This window comes from Phocoena phocoena, chromosome 2 (assembly GCF_963924675.1).
Source record: "Phocoena phocoena chromosome 2, mPhoPho1.1, whole genome shotgun sequence".
In the NCBI taxonomy this organism is placed as follows: domain Eukaryota; kingdom Metazoa; phylum Chordata; class Mammalia; order Artiodactyla; family Phocoenidae; genus Phocoena; species Phocoena phocoena.
In genome coordinates, this window is record NC_089220.1 from 5,206,912 (window position 1) to 5,229,254 (window position 22,343).

General features: G+C 43.1%; 1 protein-coding gene across 1 annotated transcript in view; it reads left to right on the plus strand.

The window, feature by feature from the left end:
• Nucleotides 1-22,343, plus strand: part of SETD3 (SET domain containing 3, actin N3(tau)-histidine methyltransferase) — a 69,502-nt gene that overhangs the window by 1,344 nt on the left and 45,815 nt on the right. Inside the window, exons 2-7 of the mRNA XM_065871470.1 lie at nt 11,023-11,165; nt 11,280-11,389; nt 13,873-13,965; nt 16,173-16,321; nt 18,325-18,397; nt 18,703-18,959. Coding sequence (XP_065727542.1) covers nt 11,152-11,165; nt 11,280-11,389; nt 13,873-13,965; nt 16,173-16,321; nt 18,325-18,397; nt 18,703-18,959 — 696 coding nt within the window. The 5' untranslated portion in view covers nt 11,023-11,151. The remainder of the gene's footprint in view (nt 1-11,022; nt 11,166-11,279; nt 11,390-13,872; nt 13,966-16,172; nt 16,322-18,324; nt 18,398-18,702; nt 18,960-22,343) is intronic.

Consider the following 22,343-nt stretch of genomic DNA (forward strand, 5'->3'; position numbering starts at 1 on the left):
TAAGAATATAGCAAGATAAACGCAGCTTTCCTCTGTACCCTTAAAATTTGGCAAGACTTACTTGAGCCACGCTATATTGTGTCCGTGCAGAGTCTGCTATGTAGGCAGTCTCATCTTAGCAGATTAGTCGCTGGGGCTGCTGTGATTGACAGTTGGGAAAAGTTCCAGCATTTTAAGGAGTTTTTCTCGGGCCTAGGAAAGTAATTTGAAAAGCCAAGTTCTCAGAGAGCCGCAGAACAGCTTGTTATTGGGCCCCAACGGCCTGTGTTTTCCTTCTGCTACCCCTTCCTGTCTGCCCTCTTTTATATATATTCAAAGTTGTAACTTAATGTCTGAAATGAAACTCTGGTCTGAACGAGTAAAATGGTTGCTGCTTCTCATCTCTTCTCCAGTGATCCCTGGGATAGGAATGGTGTTGGACTCGCAGATTAAAACATCTATGTCTACGTGTGCTGTAGAAATGAAAGTTTCTGTTCAGTTCTGTCGATAGGAGTGCAATAAGATTGTCAGGAAGAAAGTAACACTTGCTGAACACTTAGGCCCCGTTTTCAGTGACGATTAAACCTTTGCTTTAGAAGCCACTGGAAACTGAGAGAGCTGTGAAGGTTGTACTGAAATAGTTTTCCATTCTAAAGTTCAACCCCTGGAAAATTGTTTTGTTCTGAGAGCTCTGATAACTGGTCACAACCGTTTCCTTAAAACTTGCCGCTCTCATGATCCAGAAGAGAATGGCAAAGGAGATGACAGCTGGAGGAGAGTATCTACAGTACGCTGGAGTCTGCTCGCAGTAAATATTTAGCAGATAATCATTGAATTCAATGGGAACCAGGTACCTACTCTGTGGCGCGTGGAATTTTAGTAAAAATATGAATGAAAACCTTACCTCCTGGCTCAGGGTTTCTCTTTCTTTTTACTAGACGTCAGTTTAGTTTGAAGCTTTCCAAATCTCTCAAAATGTTTGAATTACATAGTCTCCTTTTTTCTTATCACTAATCTGCAGTAGCTTTTAGAAATGTAACTAATAATACTGTATCTTTTTTGGTGTAGTTTGATGAATATCTATCACTGGGAGGTTTTTTTATCTTTAGAAACTGGTTTGTCTTCTCTGGCTTCTGTGAGGAGTAGGGAGGAAGAGTTTCAAGTGTGTTTTCTCTTCGTGTACATCAGTCTTGGGAGTGGGACCTAGATTTTGTTCCCGCACAAAGGAAATGGAGTCATTTATTACTATGGCATTAAACATTTTTAACAGAATAGTGAAGAGTGAACATATATTTATTCTTACGGTACTTTGGAAGTTGCTTGTGGCCAGTTAATTTGTTTTCTCAATGAACAAGAATTATATTTGGGCCCATTAATTTATCAGAAAGAATATTTTGATTTGCTGTGCATCCTTTTTTTCTTGCTACAGTTGAAGAAGTGTTTATCTTGGATATCAGTTCATTCTGAGTCATATTAAGGGTGTCAGATTAAGGATTCCTTGGCTTTTAAATTTTTCTGGTTTTCACTTTTGTTGCATATACAAGTGTACCTTACTTGGCAAAATTGACTTCTGTACGTTGGATTTCCTTATGTCATCTCATTTTCCTACTCATAAAATTGGAGATTGTTAAATAGTTTGATCTGCATATATAATTTACATAATATTTATTCTCAAAGTAAAAATAAATTTCTAACAAAATATTAATACACATATTTTATTACAAAGGAGTTGAGACTTTTTTTCAAGTCATTTTAATAGTCTTATGGGGAAAAAGTTGATTAACAGAATAGAATCCTTTTTGTTGTTAAATTCATTCAGTAACTCAAGCCAGAGATTAGCTGTGTAGACTCCATTTCCATTTGGGAGTTTCTTCTAGGTTTAGAAGTAAACAGATCATAAAACCAGAGGTACAAACACAGCTATTGACAATTTTCAACTGAAATATATTTGAATGGAAGAAAAATGATTCAAAATGATTATAAAATTCAAATACCAAAGTTAAGACTTTGAACATTTTTTTCTTATTCAACTCCTTTCCAAGTAGAAGTTAATTAATAATCAAGATAAGTCCAAACACTCTTGACTGGCAATGGAAGACAAGTCTAGCTCTGAAGTTAAGATTTTGAAAGGGAGCTGAGTGATACTGATTACCAAGCCAGAGTAAAATTTTAACCTCTTACATGTGTAGGCTGAATAATGGGGGTACAGAGGGACGGGGGGCAGAGGGACAGGGCAGGAAAAAGTGCTTTCACTATTTTTTAGAAGGACTAAAAAATTGTCTAGAGAATTAGATAAGCAGGTGTCTACATAGAACTCTTAATAAGTATGCAGTATTTTAGCCTTATTACCTATCTACCATCCTGAATTTCACTTTCCACTCTGTTTACGATACAGTTCATTAGAACATAACAAGGTCTAAAAATTCTATGACCAAACCTTTAAGGTTTCAATCTCAGAAAATAGGCCTGACTCTTCAGTATCAATAGTTTTCTGTTAAGCACAGTTAAGAGAAAGTAAGGGTTAGTGTTGAAAAATACTCATGAAAGTTGCCTTTATCATAAAATTTGGAAGTTTTGTTCATGTCCCAAATTTAAGCTGAGGCCACTCCTTTGTATTTGGACAAGGCCAGCATAATGACTCTGTAGTTTTAAAAGGCCAAAGGGGTAAAGGCTTTACATGGTATGTTTTACAACTGCAAAGGAATTTATTTAGAATTTCAGAGATAATGAACCTTCAGAGCCTCTCTACGGGGGTTGGTTTTGCACTGAACCCATGAAATACTATTGGGCATCAGGGACGTTTGACATGGAGCTGTGCTGATGAGGCTGTGCTACTAGCTGTCTGTCATGCTGCATAAATTATTAACCTCACTGAACTTCGGCTTTCTCATCTGTAAAGTGGGCATAATATCTTTCTTTGTCTAGTGTGTAAAATGCTTACCTCAGTTCCTGATACAGGAAATATGCCTGATGATGCAGTTATGATGAAGACGGTCATGTTGGGGGCCTGCCCCAGGGCACACACAGGTTCAAAAGCCCAGAAACAAACAACGTGACAGCATGAATAATTTGCATTTAGGTTCCAAAACTCAGTTGTTTAATGTAGCACATGTATCTGGCTGAAGGTCAGTTTACGTAACAAAGGGTGTAGTTGGTTACCACCTTATCCTCAAGACTGTGGGACCACGTCTCACTTATCCCTGCATTTCATATTAGATACTCAAGAAATGTGCACTGAATGCAAGCATGAATTCACTCATTCACTTGGCTGGTAGAAAAGTAAGGCAGTGTTAGCTCTACCGATCTTCCTCGAGTTATGATGGGGTTACATCCTGGTAGCATGTTGAAAACACCATTGTCGAAAATGCATTTAACATACCTAATGTACCAAACATCACAGCTTAGTCTAGCCGACCTTAAAAGCGCTCAGAACACTTAATTTGCCTACAGTTGCGCAAAATCATCTAACACAAAGCCTGTTTTGTAATAAAGTGCTGACTATCTCATGTTATTTTTTGAACACTGTACTGAAGGTGAAAAACAGAATGGCTGTCTGTTAAGAAGGGTTGTAAGTGTGTTCGTTGTTTACCCTCATGCTCCATGTAACCGGCAGGGAGCTGAGGCTTGCCGCCACTGCCCAGCATCACCAGAGGGTATCACACTGCATATCACTAGCCTGGGAAAAGATAAAAATTCAGGGTTTCTACTGAATGTGTATGCGCTTGCACCATCTGTATTAAAGTTGAAATATCTGAACGTGAACCACAGTAAGTTGGGGACTCATCTCCTTGGGTTGAATTTGGCAGTGGAGAGCAAAGCACTTTGATAACCATACCTGTTACATAATATTAGATATCTTTATTTTAAAGATGTTCAGGCTTGAGGGTTAACACAGATAGCCCCAGAGGTCTCTTCCAAACCTGATGTTCCACAATTCTAGAATCTAGAATCCTTATGGGAGGAATGTGGGTGGTTTGAAAGTAATTTCTTGACAGATTATAGCTAGCTGTTCCTTCACCCTTAACATTTTTCTTTTAGAAAGCTATAATAGGAAATGGTTATTCATGATACTGAATGATTCTTTGCTTTATGAAGAGTTTGTTTTGAAACTTCCTTTAAATAGGAGCCTCATTTTAAGTGTATTTACAACTTAATTCAATAGCAGTTTAAAACTAAGACTATTACGTATTGAAAAGTCAATCAAAGATGGTTTAAGTGTCTCTAAAATTATCATGTGTATTAGTGGAAATATAGCAAAAACATTGTAGAGAGCAAGTTTAAATCTCAAGTTTGTGTATATCTGTATCTATCTACGTATCAATCTATATATGTATATATGACAGCCCAGATTGTTCTGTATAAAGATTGAGATTTGAATTACATGCAGCTTATAGGTCTACATTCATCTTGGTGTGCATGTAGCTACTGAGTTGAAATTAATTCCATCATCTCGCCTGTCTGCTTGCCCTGACTTCTTGGTACTTTTGAGCTGTGACACATCAGTGTCTCCTTTGATAGAGATTGGAATGATGAGTGCTAGTTAGCCACTTGAACCTGTATAAGTTAGTAAGGCTTGACCCTGTTACTAGATCCTGCTACTGTGCAAAGAGAGGTGTTTCCAGTATTTCAGTTAACATGGTACCAACGCAGGGACCATGTATGCTTCATCAGTGTTTGGAGGAGAGAGCGCTTAGCACAGTTAAATGCTTTTCAATTTGGGAGTGCTTTCATTTTCCTAGGCCATCATCCTGTAGTTTGTGTATTTAATTCAGTATGTAGTAATCTGATCCTAATGGCCTGTGAAGTATTTTAGTGAGATTCTTTTCTTCCTCCAAAAGATTAGGCAGGCTTCACACTCCCTTCAAGTCCGTTTACAGCTGGGAGCCTGAGGTGGGAGGAAGCCCTAGGACCATTCTCTCCCTTAGTCAAACCAGCTGTAAAGTTGGGAAGATGCAGCATACATTGAAAAACAGATGCTGGGTTTGAGCTAAGGTTTTCTGGTTTACCAAGTTACCAAATAAGTATAATCAAAAATGTTTATTCTAGTTGTATTTAGTTGAAAGCAACTCAAGAATATCGCAAACATACATTCATGCCGTTTAGAATTTTTGGGGAAAGAAAAAAAACCCCACACAGCTGAATTCCATCTCGGTCTGTTCAGTAGGTGTGAAGTATACTTTGTAAAGATGGGTTAAGTATCCCCCTCACCACGCCCACCACGCCATCAGCCAAGTTCCTTAAATGCACTGTGTTCTTATTTCTCCTCACTTAGGCGGATTATGTGTGAAAGAATCACTTCACTGGTCAGGAGTGGTTGTTGATTACAGATGACACTTGCATATTAGTCAGCAATTTAAAAAATAATTGAATATGCCATCTATTTTACTGTTTTCTAAAGTTTGTTGTATCTCTTAGGTGGAGAGATTGTTGATGGACTTGCTAAATAGTTTATGGTGTTATAAAGAGCCAGATTTTGAGGATTTTGTAGATTTTTAAAATATCTTGATGGTGAAGCAATGTAGACATGTGTGGAACTCTTAGCTTGCTGTTTCTTTTTATAGATGCCCCTTCCTTTGAAGGACTGTCACTGTAATTGTTTACTGTAGAATCCTTTTGCCTGTCAGTCCTATTGCTTTTCTGCATATTATTTTCTTTTGTCTTAAGTATTGTTTAAGTCCTTTTTTACTGTATATTTGTTTTCCCCAGATAATTCATTAAGAATTTGGAAATTATACCTGCTTTCGATCTAAACTTTGGGGGAAAAAATCTTTCATTTAGCATTGTACCTTTGGCTAAAATTTGGAATTGAACTTCGTGTGTGCATACACATATCTAATTTAGCACATCTTTGTATTTTTCTAATATACATATTTGAAATAAATATTGAAGAGAAATATTTGGTCTTTGTAGGAAGTTGATGAATTAAACTAATAGGTACTGTTTTTCCACTGAGAGCACTAAGAATATTCAGGATACCTATTTGGCTCTTTCATTTGTTGAGACTTGGAATCTAGCCCCGGATTCAGCTGAACTCACAATGAAAATTATTCATTGTATGTAACAAGTTTTTGAATCATAAATGAACAGGGTAGGTAGTTATTTTAAATCCATGAAGTTGGGGAAATCTTTGTTAGCTAAACAAGGCAGAAGGGGGTTGAGGTTAGGAAACCACTCAGCCTGGATTCTAACACTTTCTCAGACTGAATCTTAACATCTAGTCCTTCTTCTTTACCTGTACTTTATTCCTTACCCCTCTCTGGTTACTTTGCCCGCACATGTTAGGAGTTATCCAGGCTGAGTCCAGGGTCCTCATCTCCTCACCCTTGTAGCCCGCAGGGCTGGCTGTCCCTCATCTGGCTGTGGTCAACTGCAGCAGCTGGTGTGGTCCTGGCTTGTGGATGCAGGAGACCTTGTTTAGTTGCAAATGTGCTGGATGTGACACAGGGTTTCAGGTTGAAGCTGTAGGTCCGCTGCTTGTTGGCTGTGGGCTCTTGGCCAAGTCATAGCCGTGCCTGAGCACCCTGCCATGCCAGTGGTCACCACTGGCCTCTGCAGGCTGTGGCGGGAACGTGTCTGGCCAGTGCAGAGAGCCGTACAGATGCTCGTGCCCCCGGAGCTTGAAGTTGTGCTTGAGCAGCAGCTCTTCCATTTCTATTGGAAATGGACTTATTCCTGCTTGGTTGTTTTCTAAGAGACCAAAAACACTTTAAAAATTCAGTTTGTGTTTATTGGAGAGATTCTTTTATGAACTTTAATATCTTAAAGCTTTTCTAACAACAAACTACGGTTTCCCAAAGGAAACTTTTTTAAATGTGAATTTTATATGTATAAATTTATGTTTTGACTTTTAAGAGTCATCCTAGTTCTTAGAAGTAGTAGTTAAGTATTAAGTAAATGTCTCATTTTGGCTACTGTTCTGTCACTGGTGGGAGAATATATCAAAATGGTTCTTTGCTGTATAATCTTTTTTTTTTTTTTATGCGTTACGCGGGCCTCTCACTGTCGTGGCCTCTCCCGTTGCGGAGGACAGGCTCCGGACGCGCAGGCCCAGCGGCCATGGCTCACGGGCCCAGCCGCTCCGCGGCATGTGGGATCCTCCCAGACCGGGGCACGAACCCGTGTCCCCTGCATCGGCAGGCGGACCCTCAACCACTGCGCCACCAGGGAAGCCCTGCTGTATAATCTTACTATCGTGATGGGAAATAAATCTTACCCATAAGTAACACTAGTAAATTCAAATAAGATTTTCCTTCATTCAACAAATATTTGACCCTCAACTGTGTCCGTGGCACCATACTAGACCCTACAGATAATTTAGAAATGGAAGCTTTGGGTTTTTTCTGCCACAAGACAGAAAGCCACACCAGTGGGTGAGGTAGGCACATAAATGATGTCAGCTACAGCGCGTGAGGCCGTGGGGGCTCCAGGGCTGAGCTCTGCAGGGTGTGGAGTGGGGAGGGGGCCGTCGGTGAGCTGGGGTTTGAGTCAAGACTCAGACACCGTCACCAAGGGCTGAAGGCACGTAGGCCGCAGAGAAGAGGGAACATGTGGATCAGAGGATGGCATGGGGCCGAGGGTCTGAGGGAGCTGGCAGAGGGTGGTAGGAGGGCCTAATGCTTTGTGGGGTGAAAAGAAGTAAATGCGGGGCTACCGCCTTTGAGGTACTTTTAGGTGGTACATTTGTCACACAAATGCGAGAAGAATTGGTGCCAAACCATATCGAATCCAGAGGCAAATGAATCTTATAGACATTGACGTCTGTAAAGTTCAGAAAAACGGCTGCTGGGCCATAGAACTGGGTACAGAGAACCCCCACCCTCCAGAAATGTTAGTTCTTCAAGTACACACTTAAGGCTTGAGGACATGCCTCTGATTCAGTGCGCCGGGGGCTGAGTAATTAGGAGCTCCGGGACAGAGTGGGTCCAAGTGACTGGAGGCTTTCCTGGGTGAGGTCACTGTCAACCCGGTTTCCGGGTAGAACAGATATAGAGCTGGTCTGGACCTAGGGTCCTGTACCCCAGGGAGGTACATCTCCTGGGGAGAAGGACAACCATCTCCCTACCCCTCCTTAATTGAGAAGCGAGTTAATGCCTACTAGAAGATTCTTACTGTCTAACCTGGGCAGGCTGCTTTCTCTCTTTAGGGCTTATATCCCTGTGGGAGGGAAACAGTCCAAAGAGAATTCCAAAAGACTGATCTCAAGGTAAGCCAAGCCTTTAGCATCTGTTAATCACCTTGAACTTGACCCGTTCTTACTGATTTGCATGGAAGTGAGGGCTGCATGGAGGAGCCCGGAATTTCCTCAAGGCCATGGGGGACATTTTGACTGAGTATGTGAAAAATTTTGCCAGGAGGAGACAGGGTTAGCAGAGGGTAGCTTTATTTTAGGAAAAGGGGAGAACAAGAGCAGATCCTAGAGCTGTGTTGTGTAAGGGGTGATGGGAATAATAAAGCCGGGCAAGTAAAATGGGGTGAAGCAGTAAAGGGCCCTGAGGCCTGTGCTGGGGAGGTTAGGTGTCACCTTAGAGCCATGGAAAGACCTTGCGTTGAGCAAAAGAAGCCTACGTGTTGTATAATTGCATGTGTATGAAGTTCAAGGACAGCTGCTCTCCCAGGTGCTAATTTCCTGATGTGTTTTGAAGTTTCACCTGTGTTTTATATTGGTACCTGTTACTCAGTGGGGGCAGATTTAAGTGGCAGGGGTGGGCTTGGGCAGGGAGAACGCAGGACACTTACAGTCTAAGCAAGAGGTGAATTCAAGACGAGCAGGTGGCCTGAGATACTCAGGGGTGTTACCACTTGGCCGGATGTTGTCGGTATCGGGTCTGGAAGACGTGTCTGCCCTCCTGCTTTCTGCGGAGCCCTGTGCTTTTGCTCTGCATGTCACAGAAGCAGTGGGGCAGTGGCTGAGCACAGGCTTTAGAGTCAGGCAGACCTGAGTTCTAACTGCACCTCTAACCTTGGACAAAGATGGAGGACTTCACCTTTTTGAGAATGTCATCTAAAAGATGAGGCTAATACCTACTGATTAGAGTGTCCGGGAAGATCAAATGAAGAGATGATCTTAGCCCAGTGCCTGGCAGAGGTTAAGGACTGCACACAGGGTCACTACTGCTGCTGCTTTAATTAACGATTGTTATTTCAGGACAGGTATCTAGATGCCAGAGAGTGATGGGAGTTGGAGGGATTCTTGAGGGAAGACTTGGGGTGGGGAGGGGAAAGGGGCTGCAGGCAGAGTGAAGAAGCCTGTTTTGTAGCCCTCGGGTCTTTGTGCTGGGGGGACTGGTGTAGGCGGGGTGCGGCTGCCTTGGGTTCACTGTGCCCCAGGCCTGCTAAGAGGAGGGAAGGGTCTTGGAGTTCCTATCTGAGTGATGTTTTTGAGTTGTTTGACGCCTAACACACAGAAGGTCACGCTGGCAGGGAGAGGCCGGCAAGCCCATCTCTGACAGCGGGCTTCACAGTTCTTCCTGCCAAGCTATATTTGGAAGTGTGATTAAAGCCCTACTTTCCAGGCTTACTGGTAGTCTTAGTTGTTTTCAGGTCAAGTTCAGTGGTCCTCCGCAGAGATGCCGTTGGTAGATGTGGAGAGGGCCTGGTGCAAAGAAGACTGGCAGGTGCTCTGTCCAGGGCTGTCAGCCGTGAGCTAGTAAACCCGGGAGCTTCCTTCTCGTTTAGTCCTTGAGCTTAAGGAAAGGTGCTTAAACCATTCCCCCGCCTGCTCCTCCCACCCCACACTTTTTTTTTTCCTTCTGCGTTTGATCTCAAAATAACTAATTCTCTTTGCTGCCGAAGTTTTAGGTATTGTTATCTGTTCACTTTTGTTCCAGGGTGCCTGGCACTATGTGTTCCACTCTTGTGTTTTAGAAGGCTTTTTAGATACGTAAGTTACAAAGTATACTTCATGCATCAGGCGCACCAGAGAAGCTACATGAGATAGCCCTTTAATAGAATGCTATTTTCTGTTGTTGTAGCATGGCCCGTATTTGCGTGGAGTCATGGCAGTGGAATCAGTGAGCAGCTAGGCTGCCGGAGAATATGCATTTTCAACCTTTTGTCCCATCACAGCTCTCCACACTACAATAGTCATTTCTCTTTGTAAAAAACAAGTAGGTCAGAGTTCGCCTTTTGGTTCTCCCTTGAGATTAATTGTAGCTTGTTGGCGAGGGGTCCATGGAGCATCATCGTGGTGTGTGGTATTCATTAGTGTGTGGGTGGCTCCAGTGGCTTCTCTGGGGGGATCGCTCTCCGTCTTCTTGGGTTGTCATCCTCAAGCGCTTCTGTCTTAGGAGGAATGCTCAGATCAAAGTCCTTAGGCAACAGTTGCAGCCCTCCTGCAGCTGGGGTCCTCTTTCCCACCGCTCCCCACAGAGACCTCTCCACCTGGGGTGCTGTGCCCCCTGCCCTGCCATGTGCTTCCCTCATTCCTGCCCTGCCTTTGAGTTGCCCACCCTTTCTTCATACATCCCAGTCCCTTTCTTTCTTCAAGACACATCTCCTGACTCACTGCTATAAAATGTTTTCAGACAGATGTTATAAACATCTCTGCCCGGCGTCTATTGGTGCATCCCCTGTCCCACTGTCTCGTCTGCTTGTGGCATATCCTGGCCATTTCTTATTTGTTAGACCATTGAGGGCTCCAGGGTGGTTGAAGTGCCAGACTGGGAGGCAGTGGAGACCTCTTTCGTGGGTAGGGTCTGCCATCGACTTCCTGTGAAACCCTGGGCAAGGTACTTTGGATTTTCCTTGAAACAAGATTAAGGAACTGAATTAGCTCTCTGAAGTTTCTTTGATCTCTAAAATGTCTTCAGCATGTGTCTAGACGGTCTAATCTGTTGCTTATGATATAGTTACTCTTTATGGGAAATTATTCTTTTTAAGCAGAGGGAGGAGAGAATATATAGGTTTTTGTGGCCATGTGATAGTTTGTGTGATACATGAATGTAGATGTAACTTCTATCTATGTAGTATCACAGAATACTAGGATATACAATGAAGTCTATGTAATTTGAAAAAATTCTAGAGTAAAAGTTGCTTCTACTGTAGTTTTTGTAGGTGAAAAGGAACGAACTTTCCTTCCAGAGACTACAAAGCAGCTTTTTTTTTTCACATTTGAGTGCCTCCAAATACTAGTATTAGTTACACGTTGCTTTTTCTGGAGGGAAACTTCAGGATATGGCACCTTTGAGGTAAGATCTTAATGTCTCAAGGCCGAGCCACTGCTGTGCCACGTTTTATTACTCAGTTTTGTTCTTTGGAAATGTAATGCTTTTCTCTTTGTTTTTTCTTTTTCTTCTCTGTAGTCAGAAAATGGGTAAGAAGAGTCGAGTGAAAACGCAGAAATCAGGCACTGGTGCTACAGCAAGCGTGTCCCCGAAGGAAACCTTGAACCTAACCAGTGAGCTGTTGCAGAGTAAGTCTTGGCTCGGCCTTCCCGCCTCTGTGTGGGACACGTGTGTCTCTCTCCTCACACCCATGCACCGCGTGGGGGTCCCTGGTCTGGGGAGCAGGTGGTGAAACAAGCTTGTGTTCAGATCCCGGCTTGTTTAGCCATGGGACCTGGCACATTACAGATCTTCCCCAGCCTGCAGCTTCCCTGCCTGTAAAAATGGAGGTACGGTACCAACAGGTTCCAACAGGTAACTTTTACCTAACAGGTACGGTACCAACTGTAACTATGGTTAAAGGAGGCTTGGACGACAGAACGAATGAATGTAGGTAACCACCCCCCGCCTGCACCGGTGGGCCAGGCCAAACTCCACTGCTTTTTAACAGTGTGGCCTCGGACCAGTTCCTTAACCCTGCTGAGTCGCAGTGTTTGCATCAGTAAATAGAGTGTCTTGAGCCCCATGTGAGCTATGGCACGTGAAGGTTGAAGGTCATTGGGCCGTGAAGCCAGAGGTGAGCGCAGCGTGCCGGTCAGAGAGCAAACCGTAGGAACTGGGCTCCCTCCTCTTTACTTTCAGTGATTCGTAATAGTTTTCCAGTTTCACATATGGAAGTTATCCGTTCTTGCTCTAGGAAATTAAGTATCTGTTAAGTGCCGATACTTGCTTTAGCAAGTTAGTGTGAACTGGTAACTTCTTTCTTTAAATTGGAATTTAAGTTGGTGCTCTGTATGTTTCAGATTTAGCCGTGGTCACTCGATTAACTAACTACGTTTGTCTCATTTTCTTGGCCCTTTATGTTTAGATTATGTGAGAGGCTAACCCCCAAATAAAAATTTCACTTTCTTTCCCTGACACAGGCAGGCAGGCAGGCAGGCAGGCAGCAACCGAGTCAGGGTCAGGTCCCTCCCTGAGTTCTCCCATCCCCCCTGTGGGGAGCCCCCCCCAAGAAGGTCAGTGTGGGCTCCCACAGAGCATGGCTGTACCTGCCCGCCCCCACCTGTCTCTCCTGCTGGACTACAGGTGGCCTCAGGACAGGCTCCTGTATTCTGGGGCCTCAGTCAGTGTTTGTTGATGGAAGAGTGAAGTAACACTGGTTAACCTAAGTTATGAGTCAATGCATAACTAGTTATTGTTAATTATTATTAATTTTTAAATTAATTTTTATTGGAGTATAGCTGCTTTACAATGTTGTGTTATTTTCTACTGTACAGCAAAATGAATCAGCTATACGTATACATATATCCCCTCTTTTTGGATTTCCTTCCCATTTAGGTCACCACAGAGCGTTGAGTAGAGTTCCCTGAGCTATACAGCAGGTTCTCATTAGTGGTCTGTTTTATACATGGTATCAATGGTGTGTATGTGTCAGTCCCCATCTCCCAGTTCCTACCTCCACAACCCCTGTTTATTATTTACCACATCTAGTCTTCTCTGTGGGGAACAAAGGGGGCCAGGAGGTTTATCAGGAATGTGGTCGGGGTCTCTCTCTTCAAACTGATACTGTCTTAAAAGGTCAGGGCCGCTGACAGGCCGGGTGCCCGGGGTGCAGCCTTCCACGGCCATGGCTCCGGTCTTGGCGGGTAGGTCTTTCGGTTTTGGCCCGACAGAATCTTAGCTTCTTTTTTAGCGGCAACTGTGCCATCTCTTTTTGTAACTCCCCCAGAGTGCTTATTATAGAGCCTTACACAAGAATGTGAAATGTTTGTTGACTAATTGTCCTTATGTCCAATTTAACTGGTTCCCTTAGGGAGTCATTGTTATGGAGTTTAACTAGAAAAAAATGTTGACTCTTAATATACCTTCTTTTCACCATCCACGAGAGTTTTCAGGAAAATGTTTTGCATTTTAGTTTAGCTTTTTAGATTTTCTTGTTATGAGTATTCTGAGGAAAATTGATCAGAGCAGCAAGAATGGGGTAGATGCAAGTTAGGTGCTCACACCTGTGTCCTGTGGTCACAGTGTAATATGTGGCCTGGGTGGTTTCAGAGGGTTTACGTGCTTTAAAAAGTCCACCTGGTTTATGGGCTTCCCTGGTGGCACAGTGGTGAAGAATCCACCTGCCAATGCAGGGGACATGGGTTCGAGCCCTGGTCCGGGAAGATCCCACATGCCGCGGAGCAGCTAAGCCCGCGAGCCACAACTGCTGAGCCTGCATGCTTCCACTACGGAAGCCTGCTTGCCTAGAGCCCGTGCTCCGCAACAAGAGAAGCCACCGCAATGAGAAGCCCGCGCGCCGCAACGAAGAGGAGCCCCCGCTCGCCGCGACTAGAGAAAGCCCGCGTGCAGCAACGAAGACCCAATGCTGCCAAAAAACAAATATTAATTAATTAATTAATTTAAAAAAAGTATACCTGGTTTATACTTCTCACCTCTGTCATCACAGCTATACATCTTTGTCCTTTAAAAATAAACCAACAGCAGCAACAAAACCCAGATCCTCTTTCTTCTGAAGACTAACAGGTTAAGCTGAAAGAAATATTTGGGTGCCATGGTTTTTGTGTTACAGAATGCAGTAGTCCTGCCCCTGGCCCAGGAAAAGAATGGGAAGAGTATGTGCAGATCCGGTCTCTAGTTGAGAAAATACGAAAAAAACAAAAAGGTAAATTTCCTCAAATGATCATCACATTTTAATAATATCCTGTGGAAACCTGGCATAAGCAGAGAGGCTTTGAGAATGAAGGTCTCGGCATCAACCCTCAGGCCTCCGTGCCTGTCTGGATGGTGGTTGTAGAAGGGCTCCTAGATACTGGGAGGGAAACTGCATTGGGAATCCATCAGGATTTTCCCCATTTTTGAGGTGCCGTTGCTGCTTTGGAAGGGATAAAAATGTTGAGCTTCAGCGGGGACAGTTTTTCTATCTGGGGACTGAGATGGTATAACTTTCATTTATTTTTATTTTATGAAATACATATTTAAATTTGTTTTTGCATCCTGTGTTTCCTTTAGGGTTTGAGGCCAGTACATGGTGTTGTGTGGTCAACACACAAATATATACGGATTGGTTAGTGTCTTGTCAAGATTTACAATGAACTCAAATATGTCTTGATTTAATAAGAGATGTAGTTATACTTCTCAAGCTGTGTTTTTCCAGGGTGTATTCAGTAGGCATCTTAATGATTCTCAGGCAGGCTGGCAATGGGGCCAAGTGTCAGTTCGGAAAAGCGTGTTCAATATACCTATTGTTTTTGTGCTGTAAAGCACAAAAAGTAGATTTGTATGCAGGCCACACGGAAGGTAGAAGGAGAAAGCATAATAAGGAGCCTGCGTTCAGAAGGATGAGAGAACTTCTTTGACTCCCCTTTTATTTATTGCCATGAAAGTTAGTGGGAAGATGGTTTGTTTTGTGTTTGCCCTCTTAGGGAGTAGTTTTACCGCTCTCCCAGGCACATCTGCAAACATGCAGTCTTTAGGTTAGATAGTCTCAAACCCTCAATGGGGACGGGTTCTTTTATAATGTGTTAATTTGCATTAAATGGTAGACTGTGCTAATCCTGGCTCACCAAATTGGTTGCTGAAAAGTTTTTTTATATCCTGAGTTTCTGCGCTGAGTAGAGACCATTTACTATAACTGGCACTGAAGTTAGAGCATTCACTAGTTCTCAATAAGGGAAGAGTAAATTCTGTTTTAGAGTATCCCTAACAAAATCAGTTTTCTCCATTTAGCAGGTACCTTTGCAGACCTAGCCTGGCATGGCCCCAGGCCAGGCAGTCCTGCTTCACAGATCTAGTTAACCATGAACTGTATCTTGGGGACATGGCCACAGGCCCTGGGCTGGGTTCTGTGCCCAGCACCTCATGTGGTCGAAGTTCCTGTTCCTCTCTGTTTATTCCTCAGAAAAATAATGATTTTTCCTATGCACGGCTTTTCATCTTTTTTGATACTTCAAACGTGCTGAAAAGTGCCGAAAATAACACCTAAGCAGCTACTATCTCAATTGGATACATGCCAGAGTCTTGTCGGTTCAAGTTCTTCTTTCCTTCCTTCTCAGCTACTGGTCCGATGTCTTCCCCTCCCTCCGTGCTTTGATTGGTTCTTATATTTGTTTTTAATAAATTGGGCGTTTCAGGCACAGCTGAAGCCCCACACTTCCATCCCACTCCCTCCTCTCCCCTCCCCTCCCCCTGGGGGGGGAGCGTTGTCTTTACAGTGAATGTGTTTCTGCTTCACATATAACCCCATACAAATAGATGGTAGTAATTGGTATTTTAACAATTTACGTAAATGGTATCATACTACTGGACTTTCAGAAAACCAGTGTTAAGTTTTGTGTTTCGCTTACAGTGATACATATAGATGCTGCTCATTTAAGTTGCTGGACGAATTTCAGAGCGTTCCAGTTTTGTGCTCTTAGAATCAGGGTCTAGGGCTCCTCCTTACAGATGTCTCCTTGTGCATGTATGTATGTGAGCTACTGATTTTTGTTTTCGTGGGAGTTTTGTTAAAGCAAGTGTGCACATAAGAGATGGCAGGTTGCTCTAGAAACCTCCAGTGGTCATGAAGGCTTTCCCCATCCCTGTTATTGCACCTAATAGAACCTGACCACCAATATTCATATCACCTGGGAACAGCAGCTGTTGCTCTGTAACCAGCAGGGCCTTCAGGATTTTAACTCACCTTTCCTGTCACTAGTTAAGGTATGTACTGTGACATCTGGTGGTCAGTTTTGATTTTTTTGTTTCAAGATTGGAGTCTTATTACTATTTCTAGGTAGTTAGTTCCAGTGGTCTGTTTTTTATTTTCTGAGAGCAGCATGACTGATATGTTCTAAAAGTAGCTCTTGTTTTCTAAAACATGGATTGATATAGGTCTGTCTGTTACTTTTGATGGAAAAAGAGAAGATTACTTTCCTGATCTAATGAAATGGGCCTCTGAAAATGGAGCCTCTGTTGAGGGTTTTGAAATGGTGAACTTCAAAGAAGAGGGCTTCGGTTTGAGAGCGACAAGAGATATCAAGGTGAGTTTGTAGGTGAGCTGCTGGTCTGGGGGGCGGGCTCTAAGAGCATCTGGGTGGTGTGGCGTGGAGGGCCCAGGGCTTGGAAACAGGCGTCTCGGGCTGTCCTGAGCACACTGTGGGCGTGTCGGCAGCGTGGAGCCCACCTCCCTCTCCCTGACCTTCGGTCTCCCGGCTGGCCCCGTGGTCCTGAGGGGCCTCAGCCCAGGGCTCTAGACAGCCCCTCCCAGGTCGTCCTCCTTGGAACTGTGCCGTCAGCCAGTGAGTGGGGCAAGTCGGGTCACATCTCTGAACCTCTGTTAGGAGACCAGAGAACGTGTCTCACGGGCTTTTGAGATTTGAGTGAAGAGGAGGATGTGAGCTTGGGTGGTTTGGAGGGAGAGCACACAGGGCCCTGTGATGGATTGGATGTGGGTGGGGTGGAGGGTGGGCAGTGTTGAGATGCGGACCGGTTTTCTGGAGTGGGTAACTGAGTGGCTGGAGGTACCACTTATGGAGACAGCAGCAGCAGAGGGGAGGGGAAAGAAGAAGAGAAGTGTCCCTGTGCTAAGGGACAAAGCTCTTCTCCACTCTCGGTCCTTCCTTCCAGATGAAGGGAGCAGCAGCCCCCGGTGGGGCTCTAGGCCTCTCTCTGGCCCTCATCATGCCGCTCCTAGAGAGGAGGTGTAACGATCTGATGGTTCTGGAAGAAGGATCTGGGCTTGGCCTTTTTCTCCGTGGGAGCTGGTTGCCATATGTGTTCTCTCCCCTGCTCTCTCCACCCTGGGAGTTTTACAGGGCAGGCCACACGTGGGGAGGCCTGTCGGGGCTCCAGTCCTGCCTGTAACTAGATGGGGAGTCTATCTAATTCTGGGATTCCGTAGGTGATATTTTATGTCACCATCTGTTGTATTCTTGTGTCTCTCTCAGTTGGTTCAGAACTTGGGTGGAGAAAATGGATGTTATTTATTTGGGTCCCTTCAAACTTCCAGTAGCATCTCTGGTCAAGTCATAGTTTACTTTTCAATGATACCTTGATAAGCCGTACGCTGGTTTATTAGATACCTGTTAAATATCTAGTGTGTGAATAGTACCTTGCTTGTTATTATACCATGCTTCCCCAAACACCAGGATCTCTTCCTTCATGAGGCTGATATAGTAAGGGACGAGACACACATAAAAATAAATAGTAGACATTGGTAAATGGCAAGAGTAAACCAGCTGTCACACGTTTTTCTCATCTCTGATGAGAAGCATCATTAGTATGGATGCTGCCCAGAATATCTTCTGGTCCGTCTTCACTACGTGCATGTTTTTTTAAGCTTTATTGAGGCATAATTGATATACAAAATCACACATATTTAATGTCTATGTTTTGATGAGCTGGGACATACGCATATACCCGTGACACCATCGCCACATTCAAGGTACTGTGTTGATGTGCATGCTTCAGGCAGTATAGACACATGGACAGGACTTCTGAAAGAAGCATCTCATGTTGCCAAAGTAGTGAGATAATGCCTTGGGAAAAAATTAGTAACCAGAGTATGTCTTACGGGCTTGTGCTTTCGCTGGTATCCGTGTGCTTTAAGGTCAAGCATGTGGAGGAAAGAATGTTACTCTAGCTTCAGAAACTCAATAGCAATTCACACTGGCAGGTTAGGGTTTTTGTTGGAGGTAGAATTTTTTTTGTTTTGTTTTTAGAACTTAAGTACAGCAAAGAATAAATAAGCACCCTTGTGCTCTATTCCCAAATTGTTATATTTGCTTCGAATTGCTTTTTTGATTTTTTTTTCTCCCCAGTGTATATAGTTTTTCTTTGGACACAGGATTCGAGACGATGCTTCTACTCATTTAACTGTAACATAAACGTTTACATTTAAAAGTGTATTTGATAATTAGAAATAAAATGCTTATAGGCAACCTTAAGTTGTATTTCATTGTGATTGGATTTCTGACCATAGATGTAGCTGGATTGACAATTGTAACATGTCTTGGTGATTCTACTATTATTTTTTTCCTCCTAGGCAGAAGAATTATTTTTATGGGTTCCACGAAAATTACTAATGACTGTTGAATCTGCTAAAAATTCAGTGCTGGGTGAGAATAATTTCTATTTGTTCAAAGCAGAGCAAAAATGATAAAAATATATAAAATTTCATTTTGTGGCGCTAGGGACTATATTTGGTCGTTTTCTCAACTAGTGAAATATTTCCCCAAATCCACACGAAGTGTTTTCCGCACTTGTAATCTGACATAGTAGAAGAATGTCAAAAGAAGAGGGTACCTTATCTTAAATGTTACATGACTATCAAGATATTCCTATAACTTTAATATATATTTTGAATGAACACTTTTTAAAGCAGTGTGTGGAACTGATGCTGTTACCTTCTGGGTTAATTCAGGGCCCTTGTATTCTCAAGACCGAATTCTTCAAGCCATGGGAAACATCACACTGGCCTTTCATCTGCTGTGTGAGCGAGCCGACCCTAACTCTTTCTGGCAGCCCTACATTCAGACCCTCCCCAGCGAATACGACACCCCTCTCTACTTCGAAGAGGATGAGGTTCGCTACCTTCAGTCCACACAGGCCATACATGACGTCTTCAGCCAGTATAAGAACACAGCGCGGCAGTACGCCTACTTCTATAAGGTCATCCAGGTGAGTGGCTGGGAGCTGTTTAAAGGATGTGTTACAGGGTGGGGAAGGAGGGAAATTGATTGCTTAAGTGTTCCACCTAAACATTTTGCTTTTTAAGGTAAAAGGCATCGAGTGCATTGTTTCTGTTTTTACAGAAATGTCACTGAAATGTGGTTGGAATACATCTGACTTCCTCAGTGCCCAGTGTTAAAACAAGCAGCGGTTGCTCCTAAGTTATGAAAGTCACTACATTTTCTGAAAACGAAAGACAACCATGGACTTTTAGAAGCTCTACAATCTATCTAGTACAAAAAGATATGCCCCATGTCTAAATTTTCCAAGGAAATGAAAGTCCATTTGTGGGTTCTTCATACGTATATTAGTAGTAAAATATTGACAGTTGATTTCTTTATGTTTTGCAAAGTGTACTGTGTATTATATTAATTTTGATTAGTTCTAAGTAGACGTGTCATATGGAAATCTCTATAAGGTCATGAACATTTGAATTACACCTGATTGCTCCTTGCTGTGTTTGGCAGTTCAGCCAGCGTTCTCTTTCCTTTCCAGCTGAACAGCACTCACACAGCTGAGGGCCAGTGTCAGGGTTCCCTTGGGAGCTAAGAAAGGGCGAGTGTCTCTGCCTCTTGACTCGCCCCTTTCTCATATGCCCACGAATCAGCTCCTGGGCTGCTGTACCTAATAGGTGGCAAGTGGGAAAGTGAGCTGCTCCCTTTCCCTTTTCTTTGGGTAATTGGATAACCTGGATTAGGCTTGATTTGGTTGTTCCTTAGCTGGTCTGTCTCTGCTCTGTTTTCATTGCTACAGGAAATAATGTTTGGGTGTTCATCATTTAACCTTACAGCATGCCTACTGCGTAAGAATGTCACACTCAAGATTACATCCTCCCCTGTATCAAATACTTCAGATACATAAAAACTATGAGTCCTGTCTTCAGTAGAAATCGCTGCTTTTCTAAACTTTAAACTTCAGGAAGCCCTTAAGAATTATCATATAATATGTATATAGCATTTATTTTGAGTGTGCTTGGTTTGAAAAACATTGATGGAGCCAGGCCAAAACTCTGATTATTTGGTTAGTTTGCACCTACAATCCTGCAGTCTAAAGTGTGACGTGGCTCTTTGTGACCTGAAAGGGTTGTGCTTTTATTCCTAGTTTTTTTTTTTTTTTTGCGGTACGTGGGCCTCTCACTGTTGTGGCCTCTCCCGTGGTGGAGCACAGGCTCTGGACGTGCAGGCTCAGCGGCCATGGCTCACGGGCCCAGCCGCTCCGCGGCATGTGGGATCTTCCCGGACCGGGGCATGAACCCGTGTACCCTGCCTCGGCAGGCGGACTCTCAACCACTGCACCACCAGGGAAGCCCTGTTCCTAGTTCTTAATTGTGTTTCTTCAATGACTAATAAAAGCGAAGCTGACCCTAGCAGGTCTAAGCCTTTGTCATTTCCTATTGTTAGGCAACAAACTGGAAACCAGCTCTTTTCACGAATGTGTTTCTCAAATCGGGGCTGTGAGATGGCGAAGGCTGGCGGCCTACCCTGAGAGGAACTGCCTCTGTGGTCAGGTGGAGGGTTCTGGAACGATGCCGAGTCTCCCGACAGCTGGCTTGGCGTGATCTTTGGATTTTCATTACACTCACCAGTCTGTTTATTTCAGTATTAACAAAGTAGTGCAGTTTTGCTTCAAGGTTCAATGAGATTTTAAATGACCGTGAGTCACTAAAATACTCTGTTCATTTTGACGGAACTGTCTCATGTCAGGGCTCTTAATAACCCTCTGAAATAAACCCCTTTAGATGATGTTTAGGTGACCGAATTATACCACAGTCTGTGTAGTAAATAGTATTATTGTGAACATCTCAGGAACTAGAGAACATTCTAAAAATAAACTTTAATTCAGAAGTTTTCCTAAGAGTAATAAAATTCTTACATGACTAACAAGAACAATTTGGATAACTTATAATGAATCCGAATATCTTTTTAAAAAAACAACCACAGTCTTAAAGCATTAATGAATCTATCCGTTATTCCTTTTTAGTATTCCTTTATTTATTTATTCTTCCTTTTTATTGAAAACTTTGATTAATAAATGTGAAACAAGGTATATCCAAATGTGGACTTCTCAGACAATCAAATGTTGGCTTTTTTGCATAATTAAGCCAATCTTGAGTATTTGAAAATAATGGTCATGATTTTAAAAATGGGTGAAGGGGTTCAAAAGGTAAAAAGAAAAAAATATATATGCAGAATCGTAAATTTTAAAAATGATTTAAAGATGCCATCAAACTGTACTTTTCTTGACTGTCAGAAGCATCAAACCGAAGAGAAAGCAAGGTGTGTCTGTGACCACGTAATAGCTTCTTCTGTGTTACCTCAGTGCATCTCAGCTGGGCGGTTGAGAGGGTATTTGCCCTTGAGAGAGTATTTGGTAACAGTTGGAGACAGTTTTGATTGTTAGGTTTGGGGAGAGGGGGGAGTGCCACTGGCATCCAGGCTGGGGTTGCTGCTGAACTTCTCATGATGTGCAAGGCAGCCCCCAAACAAGGAATTGTCCAGCCCAAAATGTCAATAGTGCTAAGGCCGAGACCCCCTGCTTTGTATTTATATATAGAGGACAGAGCACCTCAAATACCTATGTGATTCCAGAAATGACCATCAATCCCTTCTAGTGATTGGATGCCTAGGGCCTGACTGGCATTGGTTGCTGGTCACTGTCTCCATATGTCAGAAAGTCTTCGTGGGCCAGTTCCAGATCCCCCCGGCTTTAGCTGCCTGCTGTAGCTAGGAGAATATATTTTAAAGTGCTTTTCTGCTTGCTGTCATTTAACAAACATCACTTCTTTTTAAAAACTTACAAATATAAGACTATAGGTTTGGAGATGTTTGACTTGTTAAGGATGTAAGTACAGGGGAACAAAGATTGAAAAAATCTAAGTGTAAAATTCAGATTACTCTTTACAAACACAGACTTGGACCAAGGAGTCGAGTCGAGATCCTTGAAATTGCGTTTTGAAAATGAACTTTATGTGGTGGGCTATCATCATTTCTCCACATAAGCTGGTGAGAGTTCAGTCAGGAAGGGGGCCTTTAACTGATGGGAGGGGAAGGACCATGTGCCCCGAACGGGGCAGCCCTGACTGAGGGTGGTTTCAGGAAGGGTCGAAGCGGCAGTGGGATAATCTGCCCAAGAGAGAGAGGCCGCACAGAAAGAGCCTGCGCTTTGTAGTCAGACAAACCTGAGTTGAAATCCTAATAAATGTATTTACTATTAAATTAAATATAATTTGGCATTTGTTGCTTTACCCTACCCCTCTGTGTTTGTCTCCTGATCTGTTAGGTAGAAGACCCATTTTTCAGTGTAACTGCTGTCAGCCCAAGTTGGGCTGTTCAT